This window comes from Micropterus dolomieu, linkage group LG04 (genome assembly GCF_021292245.1).
Source record: "Micropterus dolomieu isolate WLL.071019.BEF.003 ecotype Adirondacks linkage group LG04, ASM2129224v1, whole genome shotgun sequence".
NCBI classification, from domain to species: Eukaryota; Metazoa; Chordata; class Actinopteri; order Centrarchiformes; family Centrarchidae; genus Micropterus; species Micropterus dolomieu.
The window spans coordinates 20581031-20603656 of record NC_060153.1 but is presented as its reverse complement, the minus strand read 5'-3'; the positions used below and the strand labels follow the sequence as shown (position 1 = coordinate 20603656).

At 39.1% G+C, this 22626-nt stretch overlaps 1 protein-coding gene across 4 annotated transcripts in view; it reads left to right on the top strand.

The window, feature by feature from the left end:
• The window catches only part of cplx2l (complexin 2, like), a 58769-nt gene extending 36324 nt beyond the window's left edge, over window positions 1-22445 (top strand). For all 4 annotated transcript variants that reach the window (XM_046046484.1, XM_046046485.1, XM_046046483.1 and 1 more), the window contains 3 exons: window positions 683-767; window positions 17740-17918; window positions 20778-22445. In XM_046046484.1, coding sequence (XP_045902440.1) covers window positions 737-767; window positions 17740-17918; window positions 20778-20966 — 399 coding nt within the window. In that variant the 5' untranslated portion in view covers window positions 683-736 and the 3' untranslated portion in view covers window positions 20967-22445. The remainder of the gene's footprint in view (window positions 1-682; window positions 768-17739; window positions 17919-20777) is intronic.
• The last annotated feature ends 181 nt before the right edge of the window (window positions 22446-22626 follow it).

Genomic DNA, 22626 nt, shown 5'->3' with positions numbered 1-22626 from the left:
CAGAGACGCAGTGTAAGACCTTGTAGGAAAGTGTCTTGAAAAAGAGTCCTTTTTTTCTAATGCTCTTGCAGACTGTGTGAGGTGACGCTCTCTAAGGCCCATGTACTGACACAAATCGTGCCCCCATTTGCTTATCTTTGACCCTGACCCATGTCTCCCATTCTGGGAGTTATTTCCATGAGGATACATCACAGGCAGCCAGGCAGCATCAGCATAAATCCACACAAAATGGAGCATTAGTTTTAAATTGAGGGCGCAGGTGCTTTGACAAAACTCTGGACACTGTGTTGTACTGGAGAGTAAAGCAACCTTAGCCCAGTTAAATCACCCTGTTGTTCCTTGGGATAGGGGTGATCCCATTTTGATGCTGTGTAGGGTCCAAATTCATACTACTCAGGAAGTAGAATTAAAATGATCTAACTCTATTTAAAGATATTGTGATTTTTGTGAAAAAAATTAGAAGAGCTTTTCTTTTTTGTGCTTTTGGTGGACCTTTGCCAAACAAGGATCTCCGCCTGGAGGTCGTTTCTTGTCCGCATCGAGCCTCATCATCATCATCATCCTCATCCTCCTCCCCTATCCCATCAAACTCTTGTATATGAAAGCCACTGGAGGGAAACTGCCTGTCCTAACAGTGGTATTCATGAAGTCATAGCTTGTGTTTTCTGTCCCCTGGCTGCAGGTCTGTCCCCGATAACGTGACCACTGAAGGAAGAGAACACAGAACTGCTTCATCATGAATTTTGTAATGAAAGCTGCGATGGGAGGTGAGTAGTCTGCCGGGCTAGAGGTTGATTTAACAGCACTGCAGTGTAAAGGATTTGAAGGACTGTTTATTAGCAGGAGCAGGAGCAGCAGCAGCACTGTACAAGTACCAGCCCGATAGTTATGAGGATAATCCATCCTGCACCAAACTCCTGACTTCAAATAGCTACGCATTCCCTCTCTCTTTCTATCGTTCTGCATCCATCTTTTAAAAATCTCAAGACATCCTGTTGGTCAAGTCCTTGACAGTGCCATAATGTTAAAACCTGAAATGGTAAGGATTATGGAAACCTGTTCATTCTTTTTTGTTCTACATTTCTGCTTTTGTTGAAAAAGTGTCTTTGTGACCAGTGAATCCTAAAACGTGTATCAAGTCTCTGTAAACGAGGTTGGGACTTATGCAGATGAAACAGGACAGTAGCACCAGCCGCAGTAGTACTGGGTTTAGTTATATCCTAATAATGTATCTGTCAACCTTGTGTATCCGAGTGTCACCTTCTCAGGACAGCAGCAGCCTTATTTTTAGCATGATCTTCATGCATTTTTGAGTGTACTCAGTGAAATTTGAAAAGGAGATTATAAGCACAAGGAGCACTTAATTTTCTCCTAATCCTTTTTAATGTTATGTTGACGTGAAAATCCCCCCAAAATTAGAATAATGAGGTTTTTTTCACACGAGTTGAAAAACCAGTCAGTCTGTGCTTTTCAAGCCAACTGTTGGTGTCTTTTGAGGCAAGAGAAATAGAGAAGGGCTATTTTGCCAAGAACTATGACTAACATTTTTTTTTCATGAGACTTTTGTCCTTTAAAGCCTTCAGGTATTATCCTTCAGAATATTATCTAGGCTATTATTTGCCCCCTAATTAGTCCTCATTATAGCACTGTAATTCATCCTCCTTGTCAGCTATAGCTTCACGGTGAAAGGCAGGAAAGTGGCACCAGTAGTTATAATGCAGCAGTCGCACACATACTGGTCATGCATCATGCTGAGCAAGTTACAGAGTTTTCAGGCATTTACTGTTGCGATGTGGAGCTGAAGCTCAGCCCCTGCTCCTCATTGGGATGCAGTGGATGCCGCTGCTGCCTCGTTCTGCATAGCTGCTGTGCCTCGTGTCTGCGCTATGGATTCTTAAATCAACTGCATTGTATTGGATGCTGGGTTTTTTTGCTGGCCACTGCTCTAACCCAACCCTGACAGTGTGGGTGTTGCCTGTGTATGTGTGTCTGTACTCTGCCTGTGCTAGAGAGATGTTTTATAGATATTGCATAGGACAGAAAGTGTGTGTACTGCATCTCCAGGCGAGATGAATTATGGAGGCTGCACAGACCTACAGGGTATAGATTTGGGACACAGTGACCTCTTTCCATAGAAATGTCTGTAAAAATGCTGACAGCGCAGTGGATCTTTAAAGCTCCCTGGGGGTGGGGTGGGGTGGGGTGGGGTGGGGATCTATTAGCCAGATAGTCAATCAGCTAAGCTCTCAAACTGATGGCCAGTAACTGTCAGTCAATATTACTGAAATATATTTTAATCAGTTAAACTGCATTATTGGGCGTGCTTACGGTTGCAGCTGGGGACGTGTTCCCACATTTTCTGCCTGGCTTCACTGTCAGCTATCAAATAAAGGCAAAAAACTAAAGTTTAATGTATGGTTCCTCTGCTTCTAACTCGCAAAGAGGGATACCACCGTTTTTAGTGGCCACACTAGTAGAAAGGAATGGCAATGTTGGTCGAGACTGAAATATCTCAAAAACTATGGGATTAACTACTATGAAATGTTGCACAGACATCCTTGTTCCCCAGAGGATTAATCCTACTGACATTGCTCCTAAATTTTCCTCTATCGCCACCATTTGATTGACATTTGTGCTTTTTAGTAAAATATATACATCTATAAACAACAATTGGATGGATTTCCCCTCCAGGATGAATTGTAGTTATAACGTTTGTGATCTGATCCTCTGATATTTCATCTGGAGCCATGGCCAGGGAAATCTTTTCGCAAAACTGATGATAACAGGGTTGTGTTTAGTACTAATTAGCAAATGTTAGCATGCTAACTCACAATAACAAAGATGTTGAACATGGTAAAATTATACCCGCTAAACATCAGCGTGTTAGCTTTTTTATTGTGAGCATGCTAGCATTCTGATATTTGCGTTTAAATTTTGACCTCCTGAATTTGGGACTGTATGACGTAAAGTTTCGTCTGCCCATGTCTGTGAAGGTTCGGACTGTGCATGTCACCCAGCATGTGTGGACACGTCTGGCTAGACACGTAATGTACTATAAACTGAACTACATGTATGCCTGCGCCTGTCTTATCTGCACCTTTAGTCTTATTGGAAAAACTTGTTTTGAAAATGAATCTCTTCAAACAACGAATTATGTTATTTCACTCTAACTGTAAAACTAGGGATCAGCTCTTAAAGCCTGTTGTGTTGTTACCTTGCTCTTTATCATCCTGTGATTGTTTTGCTTCTGTTTGGATGTGGATTTGCTACATGTGTTTTGCTGAGTATGATGAGTGTGTGAAAGAGAGGATGCTGCCAGTGCAATAACTAATCCTCCAAGGCTTCTTTGGTTACAGATACTTGGAAGAAAACAGCGATGTTTAGCTGTGATGACTTAGCAGGGCCCAAATCCAGAGCAATACATCTGCAGAATTCAGATGTTTCTTGGGTGTTCTCCATTAGCCATGTTAGCTATATAGTACTGCTACATTGTCATTTGCAAAGTAAAAGTACATGGAAACAGGTACTGTAGAAGAAAGGAACTTGCAGATAAAGAAAACAGCTGTAGCAATTCATATAAATTAGTATTTCAACAATTGGAAAAACTTCAATTTAAAACTTAGAACACCTATTTTACGTCCTTAATCCTAGCTAACATCAGAGATAAGATGAGCTTTCACGGATTGTCTTCTTGCGCAGTCATTTAAAAAAAATCTAATTGTAGGTGAGCTGACATTGGTGTATTTTAAGTCAGTGCACGTATTACATATATTGTGTTAACTGACCTCTGGTTTAGATCTGCAGAAGACAAGGAAAATTAAGCAGAAAATTAAGAACATTTAAGTGTATGCTCCGTCAATGCCTAGAATCCCCCCAAAATGGTTCATGGCTATATCTGATTATAAATACCAAAATACCCATACCAAAATGGGAGGCAATTTTCATACCTGGATGCATTAAAACTGAATTTGAAATGCATTCTTTTGAAATGACTTTACCTTTCACACCACATCTCAGGAATGTATTTGAAATCGGGTGTGAATTCAAAATGCTTTGCGTGGAAGAGCTCCTCCATCACCATCATTTGAACAGTACCTTGTGTTATGAATGCTAAATATTTTTCTGTGCACTTTAGGCCTTTTCTGGCCTTCCTTAGCTTGTTTATACTCATAACATTTTGATCAAAAGGATACTTTTGTCCCCTTATTTTATTCTCTCCAGATTTTCTCCGTATGGTTTGATTTCTGTATTGTGTGACTTTCTTCTGATCTAATATGTCAACATAAGAAATAATATTGCACCTTGCTTTCTTCATTAACAATATAACTGTATGAAGAGTTGAACAAGCATAGTAAGCAATATCTCACTAATGGTCTTTATGTAATAGTTCTCTCCGGCCCACAAAAAAAACAAAGGGACAGAGCCTTATTGCTGCAGATGCAATTAATTATATGTAACCACCAATTAATAAAGTTATAACCTGTAGATGATCGCTTTTTAAAAAACGTTAAAATGCTGTACCTTTGATTCCCTACATTACATTTTGTGAGTGGCCACTGTAGCCCACAGGCCCTTAAAATGTCTCTTCCTAGAAACAATAATTAAGTTGTGCTTCACTCTACAGTGGGGATAATTATTAATCAATCGAGTACGGTTGTTATTTGGGAGCCATGAAACAAGCCCTTACACTTCCTTTTGCACCTAACATTAAATTCAGAAACCACTATGGTTTCCTAGTGCATTGATTGCTTCTGCTCCTGAGTATTTGGGTGCTGACTCGGCACTTCCCAACTCCTGAAAGCTGAAGTTAGTTTGACAGAATAGGGGACTGTTAAGTGAGGTAGACATTAGTCCCAATGTGTGGAGCTCAATCAAACTGTGAACGCCTCGGGCATCAGTCAAACCATGACTATATCAGCAGAAAAGTCAGTGCTATGCAGCCAGTAAGTGAATAGTAAGGTTTAATTAAAAAAATATGTTATATATATATAACAGTAATGTCTCATTAAAAATGTGAGTCTGGCTCAAAGTGAAAAACAATGTGCTTCAATGTCTGGCAAACACTAACTTTTAACATTAATAATCATCAGCAGATTAATTTACAGACATACCAGTAAATGTAATCACTGGGGAAATATGTGCCAAAGAGACTGTCAGCTTATGCTTGCCTATAGACAAGATTGTATATTTATATAGCTGTGTGTCTGGTTTGGTAGGATATCTCTTGGAATGATTTACAGCACCAAACAGGAAGGCGCTATTGCATTTTTTTAGCATAAATAATCATCAACAAAAAGCTGTTACTATAGCTATCAATCATTTTGGGAGTTATTTTCGGAGTTATTCATGGTAGTTATACTAATATGTATATAATTCAATAATTTTATGATGTTTAAAGTAGATCCTTTGATTATATTTTTTCCTGTAGATGTGTTTTTTTTAGGCAAATTTGTGATTTGTGTTTTGTGCTACATATTAAGTAAAATTGACTTGACTTGATTAAAGATGGGAGACTTCTTATTTTGAACAGCTAAATAAAGATGCAGATATGAATAGGCTCACTGACTCATTTCCTCGCTGTAGGCTGACACCAGAAGAGGTAAAATGTATGTGCTTTCTGGATAAGACCCTTAATGGCTTGTTAGCATTGTTCTGTGGATACTTTAAAATGGGTCATGACAGTGAGTGGCCTAGTCCTGGCTGAAGCTTTGTGGCAGGCTCAAAGGGAAAACAAAACATATTTCATTTTCAATCCTTTTGGAGGCTACACTGACAATTCAGCTTCCCAATACAAACCCTTGCCGTTGCCATGTTTTTTGTTTTGCAAAACGGTGTGATTTAAAAAAATAAGCTAACGCTACTTTGTTGTGATATTGAAAGGCAGCTGACCCAACAAATTGTAGTTCTTCAGTGTACTGGATCTGACATTAAACAATAAGATTGATAATATTATATTTATTTATTGTTGTCAAAACCCATGAAAAAAACTAAAACCTGTTTATCGAAAGTCTGATACATCTTACTCCTGATATAACCTCTGTCCCACATACCTCCGTAGTTGCCCAAAATCTATTATTATATCATTAAAAACACATCAGAAACTTTCGCTAAAAAACTATAATGCCCAGCTGTTTTAGGAAATTACTATTACCTTTTTTCTATATTTTGTATGTATTTTGACAAAATGGGGATATATTAATACTTCTTTTGCAAATAAAATCACATCTCATCATTTTAACAAGGATGTAATAATAATGTAATAATAACTTTGTCTTGCATTCATCTTCTAAAACCCCCAAAACCTTTAATCTATTCTTTTTATTATTTTTTATTAATTATTTTTTTATTAATTATTAATTCTTTAACCTAACTTCACATGCATTTGATCATATGTCAGCATGCAGGCTTAACAATGTGTCAGCAAGTACATCAATTCCCACTAATGGATGGCATTTCCAGTGTGTCAAAGTGGGGCAAAGCTGTGTTTTTTGAGGTAAAATGAAAACAGAAGACACCTTGAGATGTTCTTCCCTCGTCTCGTCTCCTCAAAGTACGGATAATCACATTTAGCAGCACTCTTATATGATTGGTTGAGGGAATCAGGTCTTCGTCGCTTGATTGGTCTAAAGGGTTACTGCTGACACACACACACACACACACACTTCCCCATCTTCTTCTACATTACTCCAGCAAATCAAATTCAATTCATCAAATTGACCTTGAGCTCCTCCTAGAGTACAAACTGCATGTGTCTACACATGTGTTTTTGACAGTATGTTCAGATTCTATAAATAATGCATTCAACCATCTAAATCTGGAATGGCGAGAGAGAGACTGGCAGAGAGAAAGAGAGAGAGAGTGGAAAGGCTGTTTGTATTAGAAACCAGATGTCTGTGACCTTTATATGAAAGTTTTCTGTACCACCTGCTCTGCTATCTGCTAAACGCATACTGCAATTAAAGGAAACTCATCTTAAATGAATCACTTCATTTTCTTCAAGCAAGTAAAAAATCCCAGTGCTGTGAGATCAGTTGTTTAAGATGTACATATTTTAATAAATACTTTACTTTAATGATACTGTGTAGTCTACGTTTGACACAAGGTAGAAAACGAAAATGACACTTCACTGAATTCACATTCATGAAACAGTCTCACTCTATTAGCTGATTAAATTTTTTGGTGAGAAACAAGTCCAAAGTCCCACTAGAGGTTGTAAAACCCAACAGTAATAAGATGTTGGATGGAAGGAGCAACATACTGACAAATTTGCTAGGCAGATCTTTGTCAGTAATGGCGCTGAAGTGTAAAGTTTAAGGATGATGCTCCAGAGAAATTCATCAAGTTGGCATTTTGACCTGAAGGTGGCACTACACAAAGCAAAAAGGACCAACCTGCATTGTTTACATCTATATTGGCTGACCAATAGAGAGCACTAGGGTGCATCTGCAATAAAATGTAGATTAAAATGTTCTACATTGTCTAAAATTAATAACAGGTCATGTACATTATTTCCGGCCTGAGGCACAAGAATCTTTCCCAATTGCCTATAAGTTGTTGTTATCTGAACGCTGCTGATTCACACACCACCACTAACCACTGGGTGGCAGCAGAGAACAAGATGCTCATGGTACACCTGACATAATCTGTAATGTAGCCAATATTATCTAGCTGCAGTACCAGAGACTGCAGAACATTGCAAGAGAAGCAAGGAGTCAAACAGCTTGGATCTGATCAGTCTGACACCATAATTAATCAACAAACCAAAGGCTTTCTGACAGACAGGCTTTAGGAAGTCACGTGACATAGTATAAAGATTGCTATAGTCTGGATAGGGAGCAGGTTGGGTGGATGAATGGGTCAAACACAGGACTTTCAGCCAGGAGACTGCTATTTGTGCCACATATATAACTAAAAGTAAACGCTGATTATTTTAACCCAAACCATGATCTTTTTCTAAACCTAACCAAAGGCTTTCTAAAATCCGGTTAACACTGTAAAACTGTTACAGGTTTAGGCACCGAAACTGCTTTAATACAGATTTGCTTGATTTTTGGTGTAGCTTCCCATGGGAAAAAATGTACCAAATGCCACTGGCTTATATGCTTGTTCACGAGCTTGCAGGCTATTTCTTTCCTGCCATTGTTGGCGCATTACTAAACGACCACCACCGACTGTCAATCAGTGGAATAGTGTGACAGTGGCAGCAGGAATGTGTATTGGATGTCCTATGCTTGCCTGTGTAGATCCTTGTGTGCATGTGTAATACAAACAAAATGGGCACCAAAATATTGCTTCATCCACTAATGGTCAAAATCTCCACATGGTACCTTTAAGCCTAAAGCCACTAGTAGTGCAAAAGTGACGAAGACTACCACCCAGCCAGTCTGTAGCCAATAGTCTCTAGATAGGGTCTGAATACTGCAAAGTAGTGCTGGGCAATATGGCCAAAAATGTTATCACGATAAAGCCATTTCATATCAATCGATATCGATAATTATCACGATAAATGTCAAATCATAATTTCCTTCAAGATTTTTGCTCCTGAGTGAAAACTGAAGAAACCAGATGGTTAATTATGGTTAAACTTTTCTTTATGGTCAGAATTTGACAAACACTTGATGCCAAACAGTGGATCACTTCACAAATCTGAGTCAGAACATTAAAAACTATTATCTTTTTCAACAAATATGATTAGTTAATCTTTTTTCAGGCCTCTTTTTTCAACAAAATAAATATTTTAATAGAAAAATTAGGTGCTACTTTGTTTGTGATTCAAATGAATTAAAGCAAATATTTATTGACGATATATTGAACATTTATTATATTGATACTGAGGAAAATCATATTGCGATAATCATCATTATTGTTTTATTGCCCAGCCCTACTGCAAAGAAAGAAATGAGTGGCAAACTGATCCGGTCAGGCTGTACTGCTGCTCCGGACTGTCTGTGTCGAAAACAACTATGTCATCAGTATCACCCTCTTAAGACATGCAGCCCACACCAAAAACTGGCACTCGGAAAGCAGTGTTGTATACATCACCAGAGCAATGACAAGTGTTAACGGCTGCTGGACTGACTACTCTTATTCTCTCCATAATGCACATTAGACTGACTGGACAGCCGAGACACAGTCACTCTTCCAAGCTGCCTTAACAGAAGTTGGACAGATGAGATATACTGTAATTTATTGCTGAGGTATCAGCGAGTCCTGTGCTACAAGAAACAGTGTTAGTTTGATGACGATGACACAGACATTGGAACAAAAAATAACAGCAAGAAAAAAAGCAGGAAGCTGTCTGCTCTGCCCTGATAGATACTGTGTGTCAGAATGTTGAGACCTCCTCATGACCACATGTCAGCAGTACCGGGGAATCACAGGCTTTTATGGTGGGAACTGGGTTGGAACAAGGATGCGACATTACTCCCATCCCGTCATTTTTTAAACACCGCTGATTCCATGTAATTTGTAAAACCCTGCCACCTGGTTTTTAAATTTTGTACAAAAGGACAGCAATAACATATAACACAATTTAAAAATCCAATTTTGTTGTAAATAACATTAGCATAAAAGTAACAAATTATCTCATGTATCTTTAATCTAAGTCTTAGTATCTATTTAAAGGTTCAGTGTGTAAGTTTTAGAGGCATCTAGTGGTGAGAGTTGTGAATCGCAACCAACAGCTTAGTCTCACCCCTCCCTTTCTAAGCATATAGAAGCTACTGTGACTGACACGCTCTGTTGGCTCTTGTGCTAAATAATATGTGTGGTCCTCTATTTGTCCATTTGTGCTACTGTGGTAACATGGCAGTACAACATGGCGACTTCCACGTAAGGGGATCCAAGGTGTATGTAGATAAAAGTGCCAACATAATGTGTTTTTTAGAAGACATGAATTTAATGTTACTACTATAAAAACTACTTTGTCTTTCTAGAGTGAGATTTGTGAATGCACTTGGCGCAATATATTACTTGCACCCACACCCTTAAGTTTTTTGTTTTTTTTAAAGCAGCTATATTTGTTAAACTGTGTGTCAAGAGAGTGAGTTTGCATTTGTAAATTTGTAAAAAAAATAAATAAATAAAGCGGTCTCACTCACTGCTTGATATATTGTGCAAAGCTGCTCCACCTGAGGGAAATTTAAGCAGACTCAAAACTCAACTCAACCACCAATTATGCAGCGGAACAGTCAGCACGCTGTCTCCTTCTTTTCTGCCAATTTTTCCCCTGCCACATTTTTCCCCCTGCTGTTAAGTAAGCCGTGTTGAGACAATGGTTTCTGTCCTGAAGGCCAAACCTACATCTTTATACTCATCCGCTTTCCCACCACACTTTGGATTTAGAGAGGGATTTGCCTGAGAGCCTTGAGTGGGGGAAAGAGTAGATAAGTGCTGCTTATCTGATGCCGCCAAAAGTTCAAGCACTGGGAGAGTTAGCTAAGGTTAGTCTTCTTTCCTTCTTTCCCTCAAGATTTTGGATTTAACAACGATTTTGCAAAGAACTTTTAGAAGGAAAGGATTAGAGAGATGACGCCTTTTATCTAAGCAGTGAAGTAATGTCCATGTATCGGGAAAGAATCATAGTATTACTTTAACTCTGGCGGAAAAGTTGAAAGGAGATTGTTGCCACGGGGAAAAAGGACAGAAACCCTTAACCCAGGGATCAACTGATCTGTAGGTTTGACGGTTTGAGGTGTTATCATGGGGTATTCATGTGAGGGATAACCAGTGTTACAGACCTCCAAGTCAACTACTAAACAGCGTTAGCATTTTATTTTACCTATAAGTTAAATTTCATTGAAATATACGTGTAAACCGACTTTGTATTATATTTCTCTACACAGTGGCTCTTTGTCTTTGCTGATGTTGACTGATTATAATTTGAGTTATAAAAAAAATTGAAAGGAGACTAAAGGCCAACCTGTCAGCTTTCCATTATAGGCTTTTATTAGCTCATACTGAGTATCATTTCGACAACTACTACAGCCTTATACAGTATGCTGGGATAGTGTAGAGAAGCTTTAATCAAAAACATAGCTTGACACAGCTTAGGCAATGTGATGCCTGAGCGCTTAATAGAATTATTCTGGTTTGAAAGGACATTGCTGTATCTCTAAAATAGCTCACAAAGCAGGAGCCGGGGATCATATGTAGCTCAATATAACTCAGGGCTTTGTCTCCTAGGATCCTATTTTTTTACATTTGAACAAAGACAACCTGAATGTGCTAATAAGATTTTGTGAAACCAGACCAAGTTTGTTTTGGTTTGCCACAGTCTCCTTAAAAGAGGTACTGCAGGGTTTTTTCTGGGTCGTGCGTGGTAAGGGAATCTTGTGACAATGGGGCTTAGCTGGTTGTGAGTCATTGCGCCCCTTATAGGATTCAATAGCAGTGTTTATATGGAGTCTGAATATGAAGATATTCAGGTACCCAGATCATAAGCTGATCCTGAATCCTCCTTTGCAGTATGTCAGATAAGCTCTTACCAATTTGGATACATCTGGGATATTCTGAGATTACTGAGGACATTGATATTGACCCACTACTGCATGAATTATGTTTTTGCACTTTACAAAAAATATTTCATCCTATTTTCTGGAAGATTTGAGGATAATAAATTAACAAAATAAATAAAATCCCCCCCGATTTTATTTTGTTGCCTCAGGGCAACGCTATGCAGTATTGATTTTAAATCACCAAGAAAAAATAAATATTGTCACAACATTTATTAGGAAAATCAAGAGGAAACTGGTACTTTTTTCAACGGAAAATATTTTATTTTATCTCATCTCCAGACTTTTCCCACAGTCCTTGTGCAATGTAGGATTTAAGTAAGAATGAAAACAAGCCTGACTGCCAAATGATGCCCTGAGGCAAGAAACAAAACTACTTTTTAAATAAATATTTGACGACAAAATATGTAACATTTTTTCTTAATATGTTTCCATAGATGTTGCTACACAAGCGCATTTTATTCTTAAAGGGGCTATATGTCGTTTTTAGTTTTTTGTAGTATGAATTCACTTAATCAATGTGCTCTAACCTCACTTAGAAATGAGGCACACACTTGTTTTCTCAGTTGCTTGGAACAGTCGGTGAAAACAGTCACAGAGAGAGTCATGTGAGCTCGCTGACAAACGCCGAGCAGTTGCTAACGTTATCTGGTGCAAAGTTGTATTGCTTTCCACAGTACTTCACCAGCTAACGCGACCTATATTACTATCCTCAAAGTGTTGACTTAGCCTGCAAAAAATTATGTAACAGTAAAAAGCAAATGTAGAGCAATTTGTTTGCAAGCCTATTCATAGTTTTCACGTGACATCACATTCCAAGGAAAACACTCCCTTTGAAGGCAAAAAATATGTTATTTTCCGCTGCCTGCCAACCAATAAGCAAGTGATACACTGTTACTTTGAGTTTGTTACTTTATGCGTTGCCAAAATGCTGGATGGTGGATGGAGACAAGCCTGGGCTGTGTTAGGTGAGGGATTCCCCAGAAGGTAAAAATAAACATTACCGCAGTTGAGCGGCGGCAGGGATCTGGTGGTTTTTATTGGTAGAAATGCGGCAGCGGATGCTGTAACGTTATATGGATCGGATATGCCCAACATTTGCAGTTTGTGTTCATATCTTTCTTTCTTTAAGTTGAAAGGTGATCCAAATAAAATTTGACTACTTTTTGCAGCGGTGTTGGTCTGCTGTATTGCCCTCCAGGTCACCGCACATGTCACGTGACTGAAAACTATGAATAGTGATGCAAGACACGGCAGCCAGCTAATGCTAATTAGCACGGATCTACCACTGTTTACTTCGTAACGTTTAATTTAGATTTATTGTCATTTTAGGAAGACACATCCATTAACGTTGCAGTAAAGTTACTTACTGCGGTCTAACTGTTATAAAGTGTAGCAACAATCTCATTATAAAATACAGTCCAGCTCTCCCTGTCTGTCTATAGCCTGTCAAACTTGGAAACTTTCCTGGAGTACTGTGCGAATATGTGGCCCGTTGCGCTGTATGAAAGGTATGGAGCTGGTGTTGATCTGCCTCTGAGCCGGGAATGTTGAAGTAACAGAGCCTGGACATGTCTGGAGAAAAGCCACAGTTGGCATGGCGGTGTTTCCACGTTTATCGCAGGATTTCTGTATGAAAGCGGATGTGTTTTGGAGTATGCTCGCTCATGAGTTCAAGTGAGCACGCGGACGAGTACATGCCTGGTTGCAATCTTAAAACCGTAGTGGCCGCTGAAAACTCCAAAATGCCCCTTTAAATTATTAGTGTCTAAACATCCAAAATAATGAAATTTAGCTTAGCCCTCACACCACATGCTCATGCTGATGGTCTTACTCTAAGAAGGCTGTCTTATCATAGGAATTTGTCCACCTCATTGGATTGCTTCCTGACTTGTCATAATCAGTGTCAAATATATAAATTTTAAATAATCTGTGTGGGTAGCTGTGAGAACCAAAAACGTATTCTGTTGCCTCAGGGCAACGCTATGCAGTAGAGGGTTAAGTATATTTTGGATTTTCCCAGCATGTGCAAACCCATTGTTTTGTTGACTCAATCATAGATCAAAGAAGGGCTGTATCAGAGAATATACCATTTCTTATCTACAAACACTAATTCTTAATTGGTCCAATTTTAATACCTGTTGCAGTGTTTGCTTATATCAGCAGCTGACAGGAAATAAACTTGGATGCAGGCTATTTCCTAGCAACGCATTTAAGATGAAATGGACTCTATACAGTATGTATAAATGCAGTGCGAGTGGTGATCAAAGTTGCCATTAAATAGTCCAGAGTAACACTTTAACTGGGATATGAGCCACTATTTCAAATACTATTTGCGTGTAAATGCTATCATTAATGCAAAGTCACACCAGATATTTTGCATAATGCGCAGCCACATATGCTCATACATGCACACGATTTTGAACACACATGAAAGGTAATTGCTCAACCACACAAGAACTCATGCATGAGAGCCTAAAATAGAATTAAGCAATTATTAATATCCACATGTGCACACAAGGACACTAGCTGTATATGACTGTATATGTATTTGGTTTCTGTCCTTTTAGCTCTACTCATCCATCTCTTCCTCACTGTGTTTCTCTCTCATGCATATACACACGTAAGAAGCAAAGATAGTGTATCATGGCCGGGCAGATATTGCTATGTCAGCTTCTCTGTGCTGATGCAGCAATACCTCAGTTTATTATGGATTTCTCTCTTTCTCCTTGAATTTCCTTCTGCTCTGTCACTGAAATCCAAGTGACTCGTTAATGTGAGTGATTGATTTGGTTTTTTAGTGTTGAAACCTATTTGCTGTGGTGTGTTCGGCAATTCCCAGAGACAGTGTAGTAGTAGTAGTACTAGTAGTAGTAGTAGTAGTAGTAGTAGTAGTAGTAAATCTGTCGCTGGCCATCTTCTTCTTCTTTGTCTCTTCAGCCATTTTGGCTCTCACGCTGTCCCAATTGTTATGTATTCCAAACCATGGATGTACAGTATTTATCAATAGATGCGGTGTCCAAAGATTGTGACCCATTCAAATGAAAAGCTGCTTACCCAGTGCACACCATCATCTTTTTTGGTATCCATAATGTCCACATGTTCTATTAAAGTCCAACTGAAGTTAAATAGCATTTTTTTGCACCCCCTATTTTTAATTGATCCGATAATACAATTAGTTTGCTGTCAGAAGAAGAAAGAAGCCAGCTCGGTATTCTCAGTATGGATATCATGGCAGAGGCTGCGAAGAGACTGAAGAAGATGTTGTCAGAGGAAGTAAGGAAGACAAAAAGAGAGCGTGAAAAACAATGTAGAAAATATGATGGAAATATAGCATCTGTGTTTGTTTCGTGTATAAATTCAAGGAACGTTAAAGTCTGCTCATCGCACCACACAGATCTGTTGTTTTAGTGAGCCGTTAATTTCCATCTCCTCAGTGGAGCATAAGCTTCATGCTTCATGTTATGATTAATTGGTTGAGTCTGTTTCAGGCTTTAAAAACAGGTGGATGGAAACACACCTAGAGACAGATGGTCACACTGACAAACAGCCACAGACTCTGAACAGCAACCCACATTAGCTTGCTTCTGCTAACGCCTCCTTTCTACACCTTAGCTTGTTAAACGAGCAACCATACAAACATTCACAGGGGGAAAGTGCTCTTGTAGTGTCAGTAGGCTCCAGCACAAGTTTGTTTACTTTGTCTCTCATCCTCCTGCTTGAGCTGAGCCTGCCAGCTGCTGTCAATCAAACGTACACACACAGACACACCCCTCCAGCCGGCTGAGACAGACTCTGGAGCATTTCTGATTTCACTATTAATAACGCACTGACATTATGACACTGTTTCTGATGGTCATTATTTCAGTTGTTTACTTGTTCAGTGTAAAAAGCACAAAACTAAGCCCACAAAAGCCCTGTTTATATTAAAGGGGGTGGGGGGGTTGGGGGGGGGGGTGCAGCTATATATACGGGCTTTGCATATTTAACAAGATTAAAAATGATTTATTATTTCACTTGAAAATCTATTTCATACAGTGCTGCATAGTCACCACAATGTATAACAAAAAAGAGGTCCAAAATTGAGAACTTGTAATTGTACAAATCTCATTCTCCTTTTATAGACTGCAGTTTTCCCTGATGCTTTTATTTCTTTTTCCGCCCTTCCTTTTTCTCCTTCATTGCTTTTGCACTCATCCCTTCCCATTCCATCCTTTCCCCTCTTCTATCTCTCCTGTCTTTTATCTCTCCGCATTTTGCTGCAGTTCAGGGTTTTTTTCATGCTGATGAGCCAAAATACTAACAATACCGGGGGCAGCTGCAGACTGAAGGAGAACTCTGTCCTTTCTTTCTTGGTTGTTTGCTTTCTCTCCTCAGATGCCCTTTGTCTGCTTCTCAACCTCCACCCCTCCTCCTCCACTGTCTCCTCCCGACATCACTCTTCCTTTCATCCTTTCCTTTCCACCTAAATCCCCCCTCCCCTTCCTCCCCCCTTCAGTTTGTCATTTTGTTCTTGTCACTTCTTCATTTTTTCCTCCCTCCCTCTTTTCATCTGTCATTTCGCTCCCTCTGCCTCTCCTCGTCTCTCTCACTGGTCCCACAGAAACTGCTGGGTAATCCCACTTACTGGAACAGCCCAGCTAATTGGACTCAATAGTTTCTGACAGATTCTCTCCCTCTACTCGTGCTCTCTTTGTTTTCCTAAATATGTCTTGTATTCTGCAGTATACTGACTCCCTCTCTCCCTTGTCCTTCTTTCCTCTTCTTTTTTCCCCTCCTCCTCACTACTTATCTGCTCCTGGCTTCGGTCAAATCCTTCCGACCACTGTCTTTTCTCGTTGTCCTTTTCATTTCTGTTAATCCTTGGTGACAGGTTTCCCTCTTTACTCTTAGTTTGCAACACTCAGCAGTTCTCTCTTGGCACATGAGGAATTATTTCATGGGATGTACAACTCCTACAGGGACAGTAAGAAGGCTTGCGTAAGACATATTCCAGGGCTCGTGTCTTGTTGTATAATAGGCTAAAGCAATTTGCATACCGTATACTCTGTCCCATCGCCCACCCTCCTTTATTCTTTCGTCTTAAACCATACTGATAACACAGCAAGTCAACACTAGCCAGTCTGCTTTTCTGTCTGAGAGACGCATTATGAAAACAATACATATTGCTTGATCTGATCATTTAAAATTATACAACATACCAACAGGTATGTGATAGAATGGCAGTGGGGAATTTTGAACTATTTCTACAGCTAAAGTGCCACCTACCGCTGTTGTTATATACAAATTATACATGGGGATTTTTGAAGGTGGATTGTTGGGTCAGTATTCCTAGTGTTATTGAAACACCTTTTAGACCTCCACGTACAGAGATAAAATTGACAAACTCTATTTTAAGTTAAAGAAATACATTGATGGACAGTCAGTGTTTCTCATAGTCAGTAAATCCTGGTTATGGTACAGGAAACCATTTGTTTTGCATGGATGAATAAAAAAAGAGCAGCAATAGGCATTCTGGTGCATTGCAGGTAGTGGAGGGGACATTGGGCATGTACCTGTGTCTCCAGTCAGCCTCTCAACAGGGTGGGGTCATCGCTCCAATGTTAAGTCAGATATTTGTAACATCAGATTAAAATAGCTTTTGTCACACACTACATCTTGCAAGTGGAATGTGCAGTGAAATGCTTTGTTACCATCTTCTGTAGATACGAAGTAGTGGAGGTAGTTAAAAGGGAGAAGATGTAAAAAAAAAATAAATTAAATTAAAAAAAAGAGTAAATATGATATGTAACAATAAGTTACATAAGGGTAATATTTACAATGAGTGTAACGTCAATATATATGTAAAGTTGGTGAAATTTGACAGTAGTAAATATATAAAATATAAAGTGAATGCAAAATATACAATGGCAATGATGATATCCCAGAGTCTAAGAGTACTGTAACTGTACTGTCATCAGTGACAGGGGTCAGCAATTATTTGACTAGTGCAGAGACATCAGCAAAACACCACAGGAATAAAATGAATGTCTGATGAGTCCTACTGATGTATCCAAATCCAAATAAATAAAAAAAATACTTGACTGACTTCAATCTTCCTTTACTTGTTTATCTCACTGTGTCTCCCCGACTAATTTGATAGTTTGACATCTTAATCCTTGTGGCCTGGTAGAGCTGTCATTGTGTCTCATGTATGTATTTAATGCTTTCTCTCTCTCGTTCTCAGGAGGACCTCCTGATGTGGGAAAGATGCTGGGTGGGGAGGAGAAGGAGGAGGACCCTGATGCAGCGAAGAAAGAGGAGGAGCGACAGGAGGCGCTGAGGCAGCAGGAGGAGGAGAGGAAGGCCAAATATGCCAAGATGGAGGCTGAGAGGGAAAGCATGAGACAAGGCATCAGGGACAAGGTATAGTGACAGTAACAGCCAATATGCTGTCTAATAACCTAATGACAAAGTGAAATAACCTTTCATTTACCCAGCACAAGGGACCAAGTGAGTCCTCAGGTCTACAAATACAAAGAAAAGACAAACAGGGAACACATGTAAACCTGCAGTATGGAACTTTTGTCTCCCCCTTCTGGCAATGAGAGTAATTACAAAAGCACTGGTGCTGAGTGTGCCTATGGGTGGGCTCGCCTCAGGCTTGTTTTCAGTTACAAAAATACAGAGACATTTCTTCACCAAAGGTATACCAAAGGTTATCCATTTTTCTCAGTCGATCACTTTCTTTTTTTGACTGCAGCCAAATGCTTCCATTGAACTTTTTTATCTGGAGCATCTGAAACTTTTGCATTGTTGCCACAGACACCAGATTGAAAAACTCTTGTGAACCGTGAAATACAGAGAGATTTACCTGGCTTAATCAGCGTTGTGTGCACTCAGTTGGCAAGAGCTTGAATGCAACGGACGTTCATTTATATGTAAAAGTCCCGCACTCTTTTAACTCAGCTTTTAAAGATTAATTTTCTAACAATGGATGCTAACAGAACTGTAAAAACTAAAATGGAGAGAAAGAAAACAGACAAGCAAAAGTAAGTCTTTGTAAAATTGTGTCAGATTCATGTGAGAAGTTTTGATGGTTTTGGATGCTGCGCTATCTTTTGATGTTTAAGTAGCTTCTAAAGGCTTCACATCTTGGCTGCGTGACAGCAAAGCTCTTTTTGTAACAGACCTGTATTTGAAATAGTCTATTATCACACATTTTTTGTTTGCTTTCATGTTATTTTTAGCTTTTTCTGAAATTATAAAATAGATCAGTGGAGCATCAGGAAGGAGTTGTACAGAACTGAGAGAAGCAGAAAGAAGTAGATGAACAAAATGAGGAGCCATGATTAAAAAGAATACATTTGAATTTTTAGATAGACATGAGAGAAGTGAAATACATGCTCAGTTAACTGTTCCAATGCTCAAGGTATAATATGTTTTTTATGAATTATGAAACCATCCAGGTTTATATATTTTTTTGCATGTTTATGCTTTAGATTTCTGTCTAAAAGGTGACATCCAGTGAAGACTTTTGCGTATAATGTGTATTTTATTTACTTTACTGAGAACAGCTGCAGTTAGTGTACATTCAGACAGTGTTTAACTTCCTTTCTCCACACACGTCAGGCTGTGGGGCTGCTGTGCACTTCACTGCAGAGACAGTGTGAAAGACAGGCAGTCTGCGGGTGGCGCAGGTCTGAGGGGAATACTGTGAATCAGCGCTATGATAAGCAGTACTCCTCAACTGGCTCCTCACCTCCTCTATTCTTCTTAAGTTCTCCCAGAGGAGAACAAAGAGCGAGGAACAATTCCCAAAATGCTTGTTACTGAAAGGTTTCTGTCAGCTTCCTCCACAGCTTTATCCCGTTGTGACAGGTACGGCAAGACATGAACATATTATAGCTGAAGTCTGCAACTTTACGCATGTTCAGGCTAGGGTGTGACAGATGATGTAGCAAATAGTGTAAAGCTGTTTCATCCAATTGGGAAATTAAATGACATTGACATTATTACGAGAAATGCCACCTGACTAACGTGAAAACAATTTCAATATGGAGAGCATTTTTCTTATGATTTCGCTTAACTCTCATGAAAGTTAACAATGATGATATATATAAAAGCACACAGTCTATATTCTCTATTAAATTCTGCTCTTCTGGTTATGAGGATTGATAATTCCACCCTTCTTTTCAGTGCAGCTTTGGTGGCAACAGCTTTCAAAACTGGTGTAATTTTTTTTTTGTGTGTGCCTTTGTCACGCAAATACATACAGCACATACAAATGTTTGACATGTACTGTCATAGTGTGAGCACTGACAAGACATCTACTGTTCTTGACATAATCCAAGCTGAAAGACAGACAGGAACGAGAGAAAAAGAAATATGAAGGATTAACAGCTGCTCAAAAGGGGAAAGGCTCCATGGGACGGGTGAAGTTCATTATTCAATAGGATGGATGAGGAGCAGTACAGTACAGTGCATTACGCCACATTAATGTTATATTGGAGTTATTGTAATCGCAAGTTTCCAACTCATAAAGAGCGTTCACATCTGAGTGGTAATTACAATTTGAAAACTCTTCCTGAAACAGCATATATACCTGACTTGGTACCTCACCCAAAGACCATTACTCAATATAATTAAACCCAAGTTTAATGGATGTAGCGTTATATCATTTCACAGTATATTCACCTGTGCATCAGCACACACACACACACACACACACACACACACCAATCTGTATTATATCCATAGACTGTATATAAAAAGATTATATACCGTGCTTATGATGCTACAAGCAGAGCTATTGTCAAGCTTTTCAGGGCAGATGGCAACTCAATCCCTAAAACTGCAATAATAGATATTTTTGGCCACTTGAGGAAAGATGAATTCCACAACAAACCAAAAAACATCTAAGGAACAACGCTGGGATATGAATATGGAGGCACTGCAAGGAGGGTGTGGCTGACCAGGGGAAAACTATGGAGTAAACCTAAGATAAACATGATGGTTTGAGTCTGCTGATGCTATCATGCTAACCTTAATCATTTATTTTATTTCAATTGAACTTGGCTCCCTTAGTTGTTGCTCCCCCAATATTGTTTATGATTGGTAAAAATTATTTAGTTTGAGTGTGGTGGGGTGGCATGAACCTTATTTGGCTTCTGGATGGGGGGGCATGGCAGAAAAAGTTTGAGAACCACTCTGTTACTGCAATGTAAATTGTGTCATTACAGCGTTTTTCTTCTTGTAACTTCCAAATATTTCTTTGACCACCAGTATGGATTGAAAAAGCGCGAGGAGGCCGAGGCTGAGGCAGCAGCTGTGGAGGAGCCTGCAGCCGGCAGCTTGACTCGACCCAAGAAGGCCGTGCCGGCCGGCTGCGGCGACGAGGAGGAAGAAGAAAGCATCATGGACACAATGATGAAATACCTGCCAGGCCCACTGCAAGATATGCTGAAGAAGTAGGCTAGCTCGTTACCTATTGCTAACGTTATCTAGCTTAGTTCATAGGCTACATTTACAAGTTTGGCTTAAATCAGGTCCCCCCATCCACATGACAGATATGGGCCTTGCTCATAATAAAATTAAGTTTAATCTGGTGTTTTATGGCGGGGAAATCAATCCGGTGTAAACCAGTTTTGTGAATTGTAGCCATTAGACTAAGCTAGGTTTACCCAGTGGCCGGTTGACTGATGTTAACGTTAGCTATGTTACACTAATGAAGCTAACAGCAAGCAGAGGGGCTAAAAACACAATGTTAGATGGTTTATCCTTCTAGTCTGAGACATTTTAAACTCCCTTTTCTCTCCTCTGCGATGGCTGCTCTTCTCGCAGCACTAAAAAATAATATCCCTGTTCACTCAATTTGTACATAAATAAATGAATACATTACAGCCTCAAGGTGGCAAACAATCATACAATATTATATGAAATTATTATACTTATACTGTGTGTCTGTCTCTAAAATAAAAAAAAGTGATAACTTGATAAGCCATATTTTAAAAAGGAAATTTAAAGTCTACTGTGGTGTGCTCCTAAAGCTACTGTTTTGTGTTCGACCATGTCTGAAATTTATGTAAAACTTTTGCACACAGTGTTACACATTGTCTGTCAGACCTATTGTCTGTCTCCCCTACACAATCCCCCAATGGCCAACATCAAAGTGTGATGACATTCATGTAGTGTAGTGTTTAAAAGATGTTTCTATTCCCCTGTTTAGTGCGTCCTTATTATGTCTTGCATGCCATTTGTCTGGAAAAGTTTGTTGTGTGAATATGTATCAACTCACCCCCCCCAGCCCTTTTATCCTCTTCTTTATCATGCAAAAAATATTAAGGCAATAACTCCTAAGTTTGTGTGTTTTCACCATGTCAATATAACCATGAATAATATCAGTAATAAAAAAATGATATATGCATTCAGGAAATTTTAATTTACAGGTTTGCAGGGTTTTTGTTTTTTTGTTGTATCATTGTTATGATGAAGAATGACCGTGTAGCCGATACCTTAAGCTTTCAGCCATAAAACCAGAACTTACAGTATAGCCTATATACTATTACTTTCAGGATCTACTGCTAGCGAGAGAGTACTGAATGAATCTGTATGAATAAATAAGACATATGTATTCATGATTTTTAAGCTATAATAACTTGAAAGTGGACTACGCGTATGGATTTTGCACCATGTGAAGATTTGCGAGAAAGAGACCACCTTCCCTCAATACACACACGCACACAGTGAAGTGAATACTGCAGTTTGGCTACTGATTCAGTTACATACCAAAACCAGAAGTGTTATAAAAGATGACACGATGCTTGATTCAGTTCTACTTATTGTTGGTTTAGATGGGAGAATGAGCCGCTGAGGGCTGCGTGGTATGTCATGAGCAATAAAGGATTATCATGTATGTTTCTGCCTGAGATTCAATAAAAACTTAAAACCTTGTTCACAGATGTAAAAAATGTGTCATCTTCTGTTCTCTGTGATGTGAGGTTGGCTTCAAAACACGTGAAAAAAAGCAGCTGAAAGGAAAGCATATCTATGTTCCCAGGATCCTAAGTCCCCTAACCCCCTAACCCTAGAAGTAGGGAACACAGGACTCATGTTCGCACTATGTGCCATATAA